Source organism: Eucalyptus grandis, chromosome 5 (assembly GCF_016545825.1).
Source record: "Eucalyptus grandis isolate ANBG69807.140 chromosome 5, ASM1654582v1, whole genome shotgun sequence".
Lineage (NCBI taxonomy): Eukaryota > Viridiplantae > Streptophyta > Magnoliopsida > Myrtales > Myrtaceae > Eucalyptus > Eucalyptus grandis.
Window position 1 is genome coordinate 2,323,425 of NC_052616.1, and position 12,879 is coordinate 2,336,303.

At 39.5% G+C, this 12,879-nt stretch overlaps 1 protein-coding gene across 1 annotated transcript; it reads right to left on the reverse strand.

Annotated features, from left to right (window-relative positions):
• Positions 1–1,033: 1,033 nt before the first annotated feature.
• Positions 1,034–4,139, reverse strand: LOC120293463 (putative receptor-like protein kinase At3g47110). Its single transcript, XM_039312802.1, has 2 exons — positions 1,553–4,139; positions 1,034–1,404 (listed from the first exon to the last, which is right to left on the reverse strand). The coding sequence occupies exons 1-2, from the start codon at positions 4,137–4,139 to the stop codon at positions 1,034–1,036; spliced, it is 2,958 nt and encodes a 985-aa protein (XP_039168736.1).
• Between the last annotated feature and the right edge of the window lie 8,740 nt (positions 4,140–12,879).

Here is a 12,879-nt window from a genome sequence, read left to right on the forward strand (position 1 = left end):
ATTCTTTTTTCGAAAATTTCTAATGAAAAGACAATACCAAGCACCATGAAAATTCTTTGCGAACCGTTTTTAGTGAAATACTCATATTTTTATGCATGTTCATAATTAAAAGATACGCAAAAGCGAACTGGATGAGCTGGAAATTCAACTAGATATTTCATAATATAACAGAATAATTACCAAAAATTGTAATGAGCGCTTGGTACCCAAGAGATAGCTCCTTCCTATCCCTCCTTGCACAGGCAAATCCAAGTATCCTCAAAGTGCCGTGAATACATATGTGATTGAAAACATATGTCGACAATTTTCAGTTGGTAAGGGGGCCAACTAAATTGCTCCAAATTATTGCCACCGCATCGGCCTAGAGAGTTGTAACACTCTCAATTGAGGCACTTCACAGCTCACGTAAGAGCTGATTTCGTGTTCGTGAGAATAATTGGAACTTATATTACATGTAATAAAGTAGTTGACCTGCATGAATAAATTGTTCATAGTGACCGCAGTTACAAATACAATCTCGGGAGTCGGATAGGATTATGTAATTTGCTTCTCAAATTCCTGCTCTGCCACCTGGAAGAGATTTGTAGATTCATTCATTCATTCATTCATTCATTCAGCAAAGTTGATATATTGTATTAAAAGCATACTCCTAATAAAGCTACATAAATGTCCTAAAGTCATCGCAACTTGGTGAAACTGCAGATGCATATGCCGAATATATTTAAGGGATGGGGGTCTATGAGTAGCCTCTCATTCGCTTTGATCATGAGAATTTCCTCATGCTGCCCTTAGAGTTCTAACAATGATTCTACAGGATGAATTCTCTATTTCTGTAATGGGATGCATGTAATTCGATTGGCAGTCTTCTTTTTTTATTCACACAAAACCGGAAAATTGAGGAATTGTGGGTGTAAAATAAAGTTTATTCACACAAGCAGGCACATGAATGCGTGCTTATCGTTGCATATATGGCAATGATCTGTTCATCGAAGGCAAAATAAAATGCGGAAAAGCCATTGATCTTATATATTACCTATTCTTGGAAACCGGCTGCATGAAGTTTGTCCCTAATAAAATGCAGCTGAGCTTCGACTTTTGCGATGTTCATCCGCTCTCTGCGAGCTTGGACCGAGCAGGCGACCCCAATTCTATAAACCATCTCTAGACAATCGCAAGCTGCATCACCTCTGCTGATGCCCATGTAGCTCTCCATTTCTTGAAGTAGAAGAGGATCAGTAATCTCTAGGAGTTGTTCGGGTAAGGCTTCCTTGACGAACTTATGAAGGTTAAAATTTTCTCTAAACATTTCATCTGTTGGACTCACGCCCGTGAACATCTCAAGCAAGAGAATTCCGTAACTATAAATATCGCCTTCTTTTGAAGCCACGCTTTCCATTCCATATTCTGCACTTCATTCAAATTGCAAATAAAAGATAAATAATAGGAGCAGAACCAGTTGAGGTAGATGAAAATAGCGCGCAAACGCTTGCTGCTTTTTTATTGAATGTGATGTGTCCATTTGCCTTTAGGGGATAAAGAGGAGGAGACTTACCTGGAGCAGCATAGCCGATAGTTCCTCTTACACCAGCAGAGCTCATACTCGCTTTAGTGTCATCGCTAGATTCAATCACGACCTTTGCCAAACCAAAGTCTCCAACATGTCCAACCACTTCAGCATCCAATAGGACGTTGCTTGGCTTCAAATCACAATGGATAATAGGGCTTTGCAGGTGGTTATGGAGATAATCTAATGCTGAAGCAACATTGATGGAAATATTTATCCTCCGAATGAGACTCAAATTCCGCACATTCCCACCTACATCAGCTGGTGATGGGCTTGGATGTAGCCAATCTTCTAGGCTGCCATTGACCATGAACTCATAAATCAAGGCCTTAAACTCATTGCCACTATAATCAGTGCCCGAGCATACTGTTAGGACTTTCAAAAGATTACGGTGTCGAACGTTCCTTAAAGCCTCGCACTCCGTTATAAAGCTCTTCACAGCACCATGAAGCGTCAAATTAAGTACCTTCACAGCAATGACGGTTCCATTCTCATCAAGGACTCCCTTGTAAACAGATCCAAAACCGCCGACCCCGATCAAGTTACTTGAAGAAAACCCATTGGTCGCTTTAAGGAGAGTTCCATAAGATAGAGTCAATGATGAATCATCTTTGGAATTTAAAGTTGGCTCTGTTCTTTTCTTCTTCTTCAACCAACCAAAGTACATAAAAGCAAGAACAAGAGCTATTCCAAGAACACCAAAGAAAATCAAGATGGCAAGCTTCCACTTAAGGATGAGTTTCTGGCTTGAGTTCCTAGAGCTGCATTTCGGGAGATGAAATTCGGGCAATCTTGCGCATAGCTTGTCATTCCTGGAGACAAAAGTAGCGCTGACATTATTAAAGATTCCTTTAGTCGGTAATGCGCCTTCAAAGTTATTGTATGACAAATTTAGGATCTCCAAGAAGTGAAATGCCTCGAAAAACTCTGGAATCTGACCAGATAAATTGTTGTGTGAAAGATCTATCTCCTTGAGATTCCTCAACATACTCATAGATGAAGGAATGGTGCCTCGGAAAGAATTCTCTTGCATTTTGAGCACCTCCAATCCAACACATTTGCCAAGACTAGCCGAAATGTCACCATCCAACATGTTTTTGGAGACATCCAGTTGAGCCAAAAGATTCAATTTCCCGACTTCCTGAGGTAGGACACCGGTGAGATGGTTTCGAGACAAGTTCAAAAGTATAGATAGTGATGGGAGGCCTATGGATTCTGGAGGTATAGTTCCATTTAATTTGTTACTAGATAGATCAAGTTCCACCAAACTTCGGCACTCTGATAGACGTGAAGGAATGTAGCCGTGAAAGTTATTGTGATCGAGATAGAGTTGTGCTAGGTTTACTAGGTTTCCTAATGAAGAAGGAATTGCTTCGGAAAACTTGTTATACGATAAGCTCATTACCACTAGGTTATGAAGATTTCCCAAAACGGAGGGGAGTGTACCTGAAAACCTGTTGTGGTCCAAAAGAAGCCTTCCCAAGTTGACGAGATTTCCGACTATTTTAGGAATCGTGCCAAATAGTAAATTCTCGCCCAGCCACAATTCTGAGAGAGTATTAGAGAAATTACCAATGCACCCGGGCAACGTCCCGCCAAAGGTGTTGTCTTGTGTGTCCAATATCATTAGAGAGGTGGCGTTAGTCAACGAGCAAAAGAAGCTTGAATCACTGTATCCTCTAATTCCAAGATAATTATTACCGACTCTCAATGCCTCGAGCATGTTTAAGCGGTCCAAGGGAGGCATTTTCCCCGAGAGTTTGTTCACACTGACTTGTAGCCACCATAAAGCGGTTGCATTAGACATTGATTGAGGAATCACTCCAGTGAATTGGTTAAACCCAATGGTGAAAATCTCAATGTTTGGAAGAGCAAAGCCTATATTGGCAGGAAGATTCCCTCCTATTTCATTATAACCGATATCGAAGTCCATTATGGAAGAAAGATTGAAGATAGATGGAGGAATTGTGCCTGACAACCTATTTAATTCTAATTGAAGTCGTTTGAGTTTGGTTAATTTTCCTAGAGCTTGGGGTATCTTCCCACCCACCTCATTCCAAGCGAGACTAAGACCCCCTAACGATGACATATTTCCGATGGATGAAGGAATAGTTCCTGTTAGATGGTTTGAACCTAAGCCAAGAATTTGAAGCTTCACTAAAGAACTGAACTTGATGGGAATTTCTCCAACCAGCTGGTTGTTAGCAAGGCCGAGCCATGTAAGGTGAGCACAACTCGACAAGTTTCTCGGGATTTCCCCTTCCAATGTATTGATGGATAATCGCAAGACACGTAGACTGTGCAAATGGCTGACTTGTTGCGGGATTTCGTGATGAAAACTATTGTTGATGAGTATCAGGACTCTCAAGAAGCTCAAATTGCCAATATGAGGAGAGATGGATCCCGAAAGCTTGAAGGCTTTTAGGTCTAGTCTTGTGACTCTACGATGTAGGCGACCGCACATGACACCATGCCATCGACAGTGGTCAGTCGTATGGTTCCATGAATTTAGCACCTCAAAAGGGTCCATAGTTATTGCGGCCTTGAACGCAAGCAACGCAAGCTTATCCGTCATATTGTTAGCTAAAAGGACTTGGCTCAAGCATGGCAAAAGCACTACGCAAGTGAAAAATAGATGACGTGATGATGAGAACTCAAGAAAAGACAAGTTGGGAGGCTTCATAGTACTAGAGGTGAAATCTTCAATGATACTCGAAGAATGTAAGAAAATTGAAGAGAACGAATTTTTGGAAGCATAAACAGGTTTTGTTGTAATTGGAACGTACATGCTTCGATGGAGAATATATTTGTTAAGGAGGTCTTTGTAAGTCAAATCTCAGCCGTACACGCCAAGTTCATGAGCCATCCCATTCCATATGTCACGGCAAAGTTGTAGTATAAGGTGAAAAGTCAAGAAAAAGAACCCTCTTTTAACTTTTCAAAAAGAAACCCTCTTTTTGAGAAAGGTTTCTTTACCCTTTTATGTAATGATCTCACCTACTCTGTTTCATTTTGACAATGGCTTAGTTTGGATAAAGTTTTAGTGCAGTCAATTGATTAATATATAGGAATTTATAGACACAAATATGTTAGTATTTCAAGGTAGAATAACAATTTGCAAATGGCGCAATATGTGGGTCCTAATAATCTCAGTATGATTGTGGACAAAAATGATCTTCATAGACCAATTTGGGCAATAATTTACGAAGAAGATGATCCACTAATCTTTAACTGACATTTATGTCTTGAAGAAATCAAGAATAGGGCCATACAAACATATCCAAAGTGTGCATATTTCTCCATACAAAACATATAGACATTGCCTATTCTCCGAAGGTGGGATTCTTGTCATAAATCAAGGCTTTTCTTCTCGTTAGTGTAGTTTATAACACAAAACAATCGGAAGATTAGTCAACGCCCGTTTTGGGTGTTTTGACCCCGTTGCCGGTTAGTAGGTTATGTAATAACAAAACTGAAAAAATCACAGAAATTTTAGTTAAGTACCAAAAAATGCTTGAGCAACCTCTATAGGGATTTGATAAATGTAAACAAAACATAAAAAAAAAAAAAAATAAGCACATGAGTAAAGCCATCGATAAATTATGAAGTCATCCACTAAAATCAACTCGTATTCTACTATCCACGAAAACAGAATTAAATAGTCATCACTCTGGAAATGCACTATATGTACATAGAATATCATGATAAAAAATTAAAATACCTTGAAAATCAAGAGGATTCCACATTGCACGTCAAAAATTCTACCATTCTAATGAATACGTCAACTTCAACTAATCACGCAAATTCAATAACTTGATTAGATAATTTAAAAGTTCAAATATTTGATAAGAAATCAACTCTCATTTCCACCCACGTACACGCCAAGAATTTGACCTTTTGCTTTCCCCGTTTATAAAGTGACTCAATTTTCTGGACCCAACTAGCAGTTGTTTTCAATGAAAAGGAAAAACTCATGGACAGTCGGGTCAACTGACCTCGACTCCGCATGGGGAACTCACCGCCACTTTTTTAACAAATAATTTTTATCAATTTAGTTCGCGATGAATCAGCTCAATCACAGCCCTTGATAGAACCTTTCTTTCTCATCCACTCAGGAGGGGACAGGCACACTCGGGCTACAGGTGACTATTATGTTTTCTATTTTCCAATTTCATTCGAAAGCAAAAACACTAGGCAAGAAACTTATGTTGAGATTTTCAAAATAGTCTTTAAATGAGAACGTGGGCTTTAAAAGTGAAAAGTTCAGTCTCGAACGGTACCTTCAAAGACCACAAACGCTATCTTTCCAATCTATCTGTTTATACTTTCTACGCTGGGATGGAGAAAAAGACTTGGATCATGCGTGGCAAGAAGGAATTGATTGGGAATTTTCCAAATATTGGACAAGATATCATCAAAGTCTCCCCTCTTTGTTCCTTCACAACAAACAAAAACACGAATTGTAGTGCCTATTTTATTTCATTCCTTCATTTATTTCACTTCATTTCATTGTACTAAATGTATTGTCATGCTACACATGATATATACTTTTTTTTTTTTTTGGTAAAGCACATGATATATACTTTGTTCCTCATTGGAATCGATAATTTTGCGATAGAAAGGGAGTAAACTTGATTTACCTAATAGTTATTCTGCATCCAATTAGCAACTGGTAGTACACATTTTTATTGGAAGTTAACAAAAACCACCGTTAGTTTTGCCGCTATTACCGATAAACACCTTTTTTTTCCTAAATTACCACCTTGCCTCCTAATTTTTCATTGGGGATGCCAATTGGCATGTCACAGTAGTCAACAAGCTCAACGTCCGCGTTGGGCTGCAAGAAAGGGAGAGAATTGGAGAAAAAGAAAAAGCCCATAAAGCGAAAAATCAGAGATTGGAGTGGGAGGCGTGGTGAAGGGCAGCGGTGAGAGTGATGACCGAGCTCGATAACCATTGGCGTTGTGCAAAGGTTACCGGGCGGCGTCCAATAGTGGCGCGTGGTGGTTGGTGGAGGGGACTAAAACTTTGTGGGTTGGGGGCTCACTGAAGGTTAGCACATTTGTGCGGTTGGTGTTTTCTGAAGGGATGTGGGATTTTGTTATGATATGCAGAGTGATATTTTCAAAATGTAGAGGATGAAAAGTGGTCAAAAAGACTGGCTCTCACTCATCAATTTCAAAAGAATAATTGATTGTAATTTGTTTAGAAATGTAAATCACATTTAGGAGATGAAACCAAAAATAACCGAAAGATAATTTTGATGCGACAAAATGGTTTTCCACTATTAATTAATTTGATGAGACTTCTTAATTCTTGACTGAGTAAAATAGGTCATGGAGGTTAAACTTGATAGAGTAATGTTAATGGATTAGAGCTTCTTCTCATTTTAGTTCCAAAACCAAGAGGAACAATAATGGTGGGAGGTAAAATAGAAGCATGAAGCATCTCAGCTTCATTTTATTGTTCCACCTATCTACCTGTGCTTCTACTCATACTAGAGTACAGAAATGGCATTCTACTAGTTTCGTGGATCTTCAAACTAATTTCCTTGGCTTGATGTGAATCTTATTGATGGAAGGGATTGAGTTATCACAATGTTCTTGCTTAAAAGCAAGATCAATCTACTGGCTGTTGATTCTGTGCTTAGCAAACTATTTATTGTATGCTAAAGCAGAATGCCCAGTTGCCTACCAGCCAGTAACTCACGTACTTAGTCAATCAACATTACCCCAAAGAAGAAATCACCTGTCTTTTATATCAGAACTCTCATTATCATAGCTTCATTTTACTATTGATGCAATTACATTCTATTAAGACAAGGGAAAAAGTTTGCCTCTTATGAGCCAATTTAAGCTTAGCTTTGATATGAAAAGACGTGATGTGACCATATCATATAAGCTACAGAGGTCTTCAGTACATGGAGAACATATATTTGGAGCTAGATTGGCAGCTAAATACAAGATGGACAGGAAGGACAATTTGTTCGTGTGAAACATAAACAACGAGAAAAGAAAAAAAACGAGACTCAATGATTAGGGATGTCTCAGAGCACCCCATCTTTGTTAATAATATACACCAGGTGATTATCTACAAGATATGCCTCTATAGCCACTAACACCTCAGACATAATATTCCTCAACAGTTCATGGCATCTAGTAGGAGTTTGCATGAGATACAATTGTCAATTGTCAAGTGAAATGCAGCTAAGACTACATGCGAAAATCTGCTATCGCTTTGAAAGCAGTTTGAAGTATTATTGTCTTTGTTGAACTCAGTCAAGTCTAGGGGATAGTCTAAAATGGGCATCTTTTGTCTTCAATTTCAAGTGGGGGACAGTTCACCTATAGAACTAAGGCATGCTTTTAAAGGAAAAGATAACAAAAGGAGAAACCAAAAATTACAAGAGGAACAAAAAACGAGCTAAGTCAACACTGTTGAATTGGTGTCCCTAAGTTTATGTTTTCTGCAAATGACATGGCTTTGATAGAATTGACAGACTAACTCCAAAGCTCAAAGTACGGGACATACTGGAAGATGAAAGTTTCATCTGTATAGCATGAAGAAAAAACTGGACAATATATTTGGGAGGAAGAGGGTAGCAACAAAACTTCAGCACAAACCAAGGATCAAGAAACAGCAACAACAAGCAAATTAGATACCTATGCTTCATTTTGGCAAATGATAATGTATTGATCGAGAGATTACAATTGACATAGAAGTGTGATGGATGCAATGGAAAAAGTGTATCCAAGTTCGGTATGCTGTATTGGTCGGCAGTAAGGTTGCATATGCTCAATGTAACAGTGTTAAGAAGCTAAATGTCTTGATCTATAAGCTGGACATAAACACACGGTCAACTACTTTAAGGATACCTAGGTGGAAGCTTATTCAAACTTATTCACAAAAGAATGTCGATGACAATTTCCTTCTTCACAAACTTTAGCATCACAAAATGTGAGATAACATAGGTTGACATCATGATAGAAGTTCCTTATCAAGTACATAGCATACCACATCATCGAACTTGCAATTGCATCCACACGTTCATTGATGCTCAAAGGAATATTTGGGTCTAGATAACGAGAGTGTGGTTGATATTTTAGGCTACTAATGCCAGCTACAAAACTCAAACTTTGAGAAATGGAAACCAATGATGATTTGTTTTCTATTCTTTTATAAGTAAATACACTCGACTAATGTGATTGCTAGAGGATTTAAACTGTTACAATGTCCTCTAAGATAAGTGGATAACAATTTAAGAAAAAGTAGACAAGACTTACTTTGCAATCTGACGTAATTTCTCAAGGCAGGAGCATAAAGGTCGTTTCATAAGCATATTAGCTGTAATATGTGGATCATTCACTTTGAAATTGAATAAAAGAAATTTTGAAGAAATATGTCTGAGCACTGAACTAACAGGTCTCAATAGTTATGGAGTCTTCTGTCACCTTTTTAAGATCTTTCCAGATTGTTCTTCCTTTGCGGCATTTTGCGTTCCTTCCAGAAATTTCCTTTTAGCAGGGACCTTAATATATTATGCATTGAAATGACGATATTATAAGTTCGAGCAAAATAAAAGCTTTTAATTAAATAATATTACCAAATGGATTTCTGCTTTTTTTTTTTTTTCTAATTTCAGGAAACAAAAGAACAGAAAATGTCACGCCCCGATCCTCCGAGTGCGCGAACATCCCACTCTGGTCGATAGAAATGCGACTTTCCAGGACACGTCACCGACCCATTCTTTTTATTACACATGCGGAAGCAAAACAAATCCCCTGACAACATTTAACTTGTGATAGAAAAGCATGCAATCAATCACAACCAAACAAGCTTTCTTATAAACACATAGGTTTATATACAACATTGGATTGTCTACAAAATAGACAGGCTCAACAACTAGGGAATTGTCCTATGACCAACTTGTCAGACACGTTCGCCGATTCTTCAGTCTCCACCTCCACAAATGTCCATGGCTTCGAGTCTTCCACGACCGCCATCTAAGTACCTGAAAATATTATTCCACAACCGGGATGAGACAATGTCTCAGCGAGTCCTACCCTCTAAGACCCGATTAGGAAGAAAATAGGCCTCAGGGCGCTCTAGCCACACAAATAGGATAGAGGACTTACCTCATCTCAGTTCCTTCCCGCACGTCAGTTTAATCAATAAATATTGACAACCACATCATCCAGACAATTCAATTACTCAGATCGATTCAGCGATCAATCGACTCAGTCGATTACATGTCATCGAAATCATCACACGGTCATTCTGACTATTCATTCTCGACTCTCAATTACGGCCTTACAGGCAAGTCTATATGTAGTGGCATCACGGCCCCACTCGGCAATGTTATATGTAGTGGTATCACGGCCCCACTCGACAATGTTATATGTAGTGGCATCACGGCCCCACTCGGCAATGTTATATGTAGTGGCATCACGGCCCCACTCGACATAATTTAGATTTAGTGGTATCATGGCCCCACTTGGCAATTCTAGATTTGATGGCTTTCTAGGTTCAACTCACAACCTCTCACGGTCATTTTTCCATAAAAAACCAACTGTGACACCCCCGGATCTCGTATACCTTGATTTCATTCAATAATTGTTTGTACTTCATGAATTATATAAAAATAAATAAATAGATTCCAATCAAGCGAGGACATAAGAAACTGAGCTACTCGGCTCTATTTGTTATAAACTTGGTTCCTTCATTTACACGTGGGGAAGATGAGATTGAGAGGGGAATTTCTACAAAAAACACCATATACCACGAACACTAACTATTCCGCCTCTCATTTGTGATGTACATGTTGTTAAACAACTAAAACCAAAAAAATCCTCCCACACGTTCAGCAACTCTCTGCACCTCCTACTCCGCAGGATTACCACCCTGCCCCGGCCCATCATCATACAGCTGCAAGGGACCCACCAACAGTCCATCAACCCAAGCGTAAAGGGCCACGAAGACCATATAAGCTGGTCCCGTAGGCGCCCCTGTATCTATTGTCAAACACGAGGTGCATTTGACAAATACGACTCCCGGGAAATGGCGGTCCTGGAAGTCCTCTTGCCGCCAAACAAAGTCGGCGGGGGAGCCGTAAAGGATGGTCGTCATGGCAGCAGGCGGGGTAGGCGGCGCAGTAGACATCTTCTACTCTGAAGAAACAACATAATAACAAGTGTGAGTTTTTAAAATAAAAACTCAGCAAGTGGGCGGTTAGTCCTAACTTGGATTGGCCAAAAACAGTGCAAATAAATAAACCAAATCATCAAGTTATTGAATCCACAGAAACCTAGCTGCAACAATCACCTAGGGGAAGACGACACTCCACCTTGAACCCCACCTCGCACCCAACCTGGCATCACGAGGTCCCCTGAGAAGTTGTTCAACCCTTCTCAGACCTCTGGAGAGAACACCATTACTTCTTTTCATCCCTCTCCAGGCATCCCGACACCCGGGGTCTCACATTAGCTCATTAGCCAATCATACATTCACAGTTCCACCTTGTTGCAGCACCAACTATCTCAGGCAATTCAGAATCCAATACAAAAGATAACAACTAACACATATACTCGGATCAAACAACTTATGAACAAAAGGAGCAGTTCTGTTCGCAGACATAAAAAGTACATCAATCCTTGTCAGAATATTACGAAATTTTGACACGTTATGAATAAGACCTAGAGGAATAAATCTCAAGAAGAACACTAAGTCAGATTCCATAGGCACCGAGGGTAAAACTTCGATTTTCTTCCTACCCAACATTCTGGAAAATTCCAGATTTCACATTTTTGTAGGAAAATTAGTTCGAGGATCATACTTTGTTCGTTTTCTCTGAATTTTGGATATGTTATTCATGAAGATGTGCTCTAAAACTTTCATCAGGGGTTCGAAATCAAATTGTGGTCAGATAATTACAGAAAATTTAAAACGTCGACTGAGGTCACACTGATTTTCACAAAAACAGTTCACTAGTTCACAAAACTCCTCCTGTCATTATACTCTCTGTCCATAGACACGGTACACCTTACCACAGCATGATTATCACCAAGATTCCTCATGGTAAGAATCTCAAATTCATTTGGTTTCACTTGCAAGTTCAAAAATCCAGCACTCGCACTTCTTGAAATTCGGAGTCCAGCACATGCACCTTATCCACAACCAGTTTTCTTGATCTAACATCCTCCTACATATCAAAGACTCCACATGCAGCTCAAGGGCAATTTGAAACTACACTCCCGACTTCAAGATTTTCAAAGATTGGTTTGTGCAAAGATTTGTAATTTTGAAGGTACCAAAAATATTTTTCTTTCCTTTTTGAATCATTGATAAGGGTGCCTCGGTAAGTAAAATTTCAGATACGGATTGAGATTTTTCTTTCTCAAATCGAATCAATGGCCGAATTCTTCAAGATTTCATAATCATAACCTCTGTTTTGGATGAAGTCCAAAGAATTCAAAACCAGATATGAGAAATCCGAACATTTCCTCAATCCTTTAGCCTCAAAACAGTCTCAATCACTCAATAAATCATCATTCAGCATCAAAATCCAACAATCCAGCCTATCAATGCACTTTCTAAGACAGCAACAGCACTTCATAACACTCCTCAACGCTAACGAATTAACAGCTCCAGAACATCACAACTCTCTGGGTACAGCAACCCGTTGCTCAAATGAGGTTGAACTCAGAAAAAGGAGTAAAAAAAAATCGTGTAACAAAACAGGGATGGAGAACGCACGCACAGATGATTTCCTCCGGTTTACCCATCAGACCGCAACTAGTTTTCCCCATCCACCAATCTCAACCATGGACATGGCTTTTCTAATCATCCCCTGCACCCCCAATCGCAGCTACCTAACCCTAAACCTACATGCAGCACCCAACGAGCCAAATCAGGGACGGGAAACCACAGAAACAGCCCACTTGCCTGTATCCTTCGACAACGGAAGGGAAAGGAGGCGTTGGGCGGCTTAGCTCCACAGCCGGCGTCGAATCTTTGATAAGAACTGAGCAGCAATGATCTGCTACTTGATGATGGCGCCGGTCGAGAGGGGCTGAGATGGGTTGGCTCGGTGGAGACGAACAGAGACGAGAGGAAAAGAAGGAGATGTGTTTCGGTAGAGAAAACGCGGATGGGTTTGTTCGTTTGAGAGAGAGAGAAAAAAGAGATGTGTGTAATCCCCCCCTCCTCTTTTCTTCGACACACCTGGACGCTACGTGGGTAGAGCAAAACAAACGTTTCAAATTTTCTTTTCTGTTTTTTTTTTAAATAATAATTTTTTTAATTTTTTTAATTTTTTT

Coding starts and splice junctions, on each gene's coding strand:
- LOC120293463 (XM_039312802.1), bottom strand. CDS start 4,139: ATGACGGATAAGCTTGCGTTGCTTGCGTTCAAGGCCGCAATAACTATG. Junction 1,405..1,552: donor TATCGGCTATGCTGCTCCAG/GTAAGTCTCCTC, acceptor AATGAAGTGCAG/AATATGGAATGGAAAGCGTG.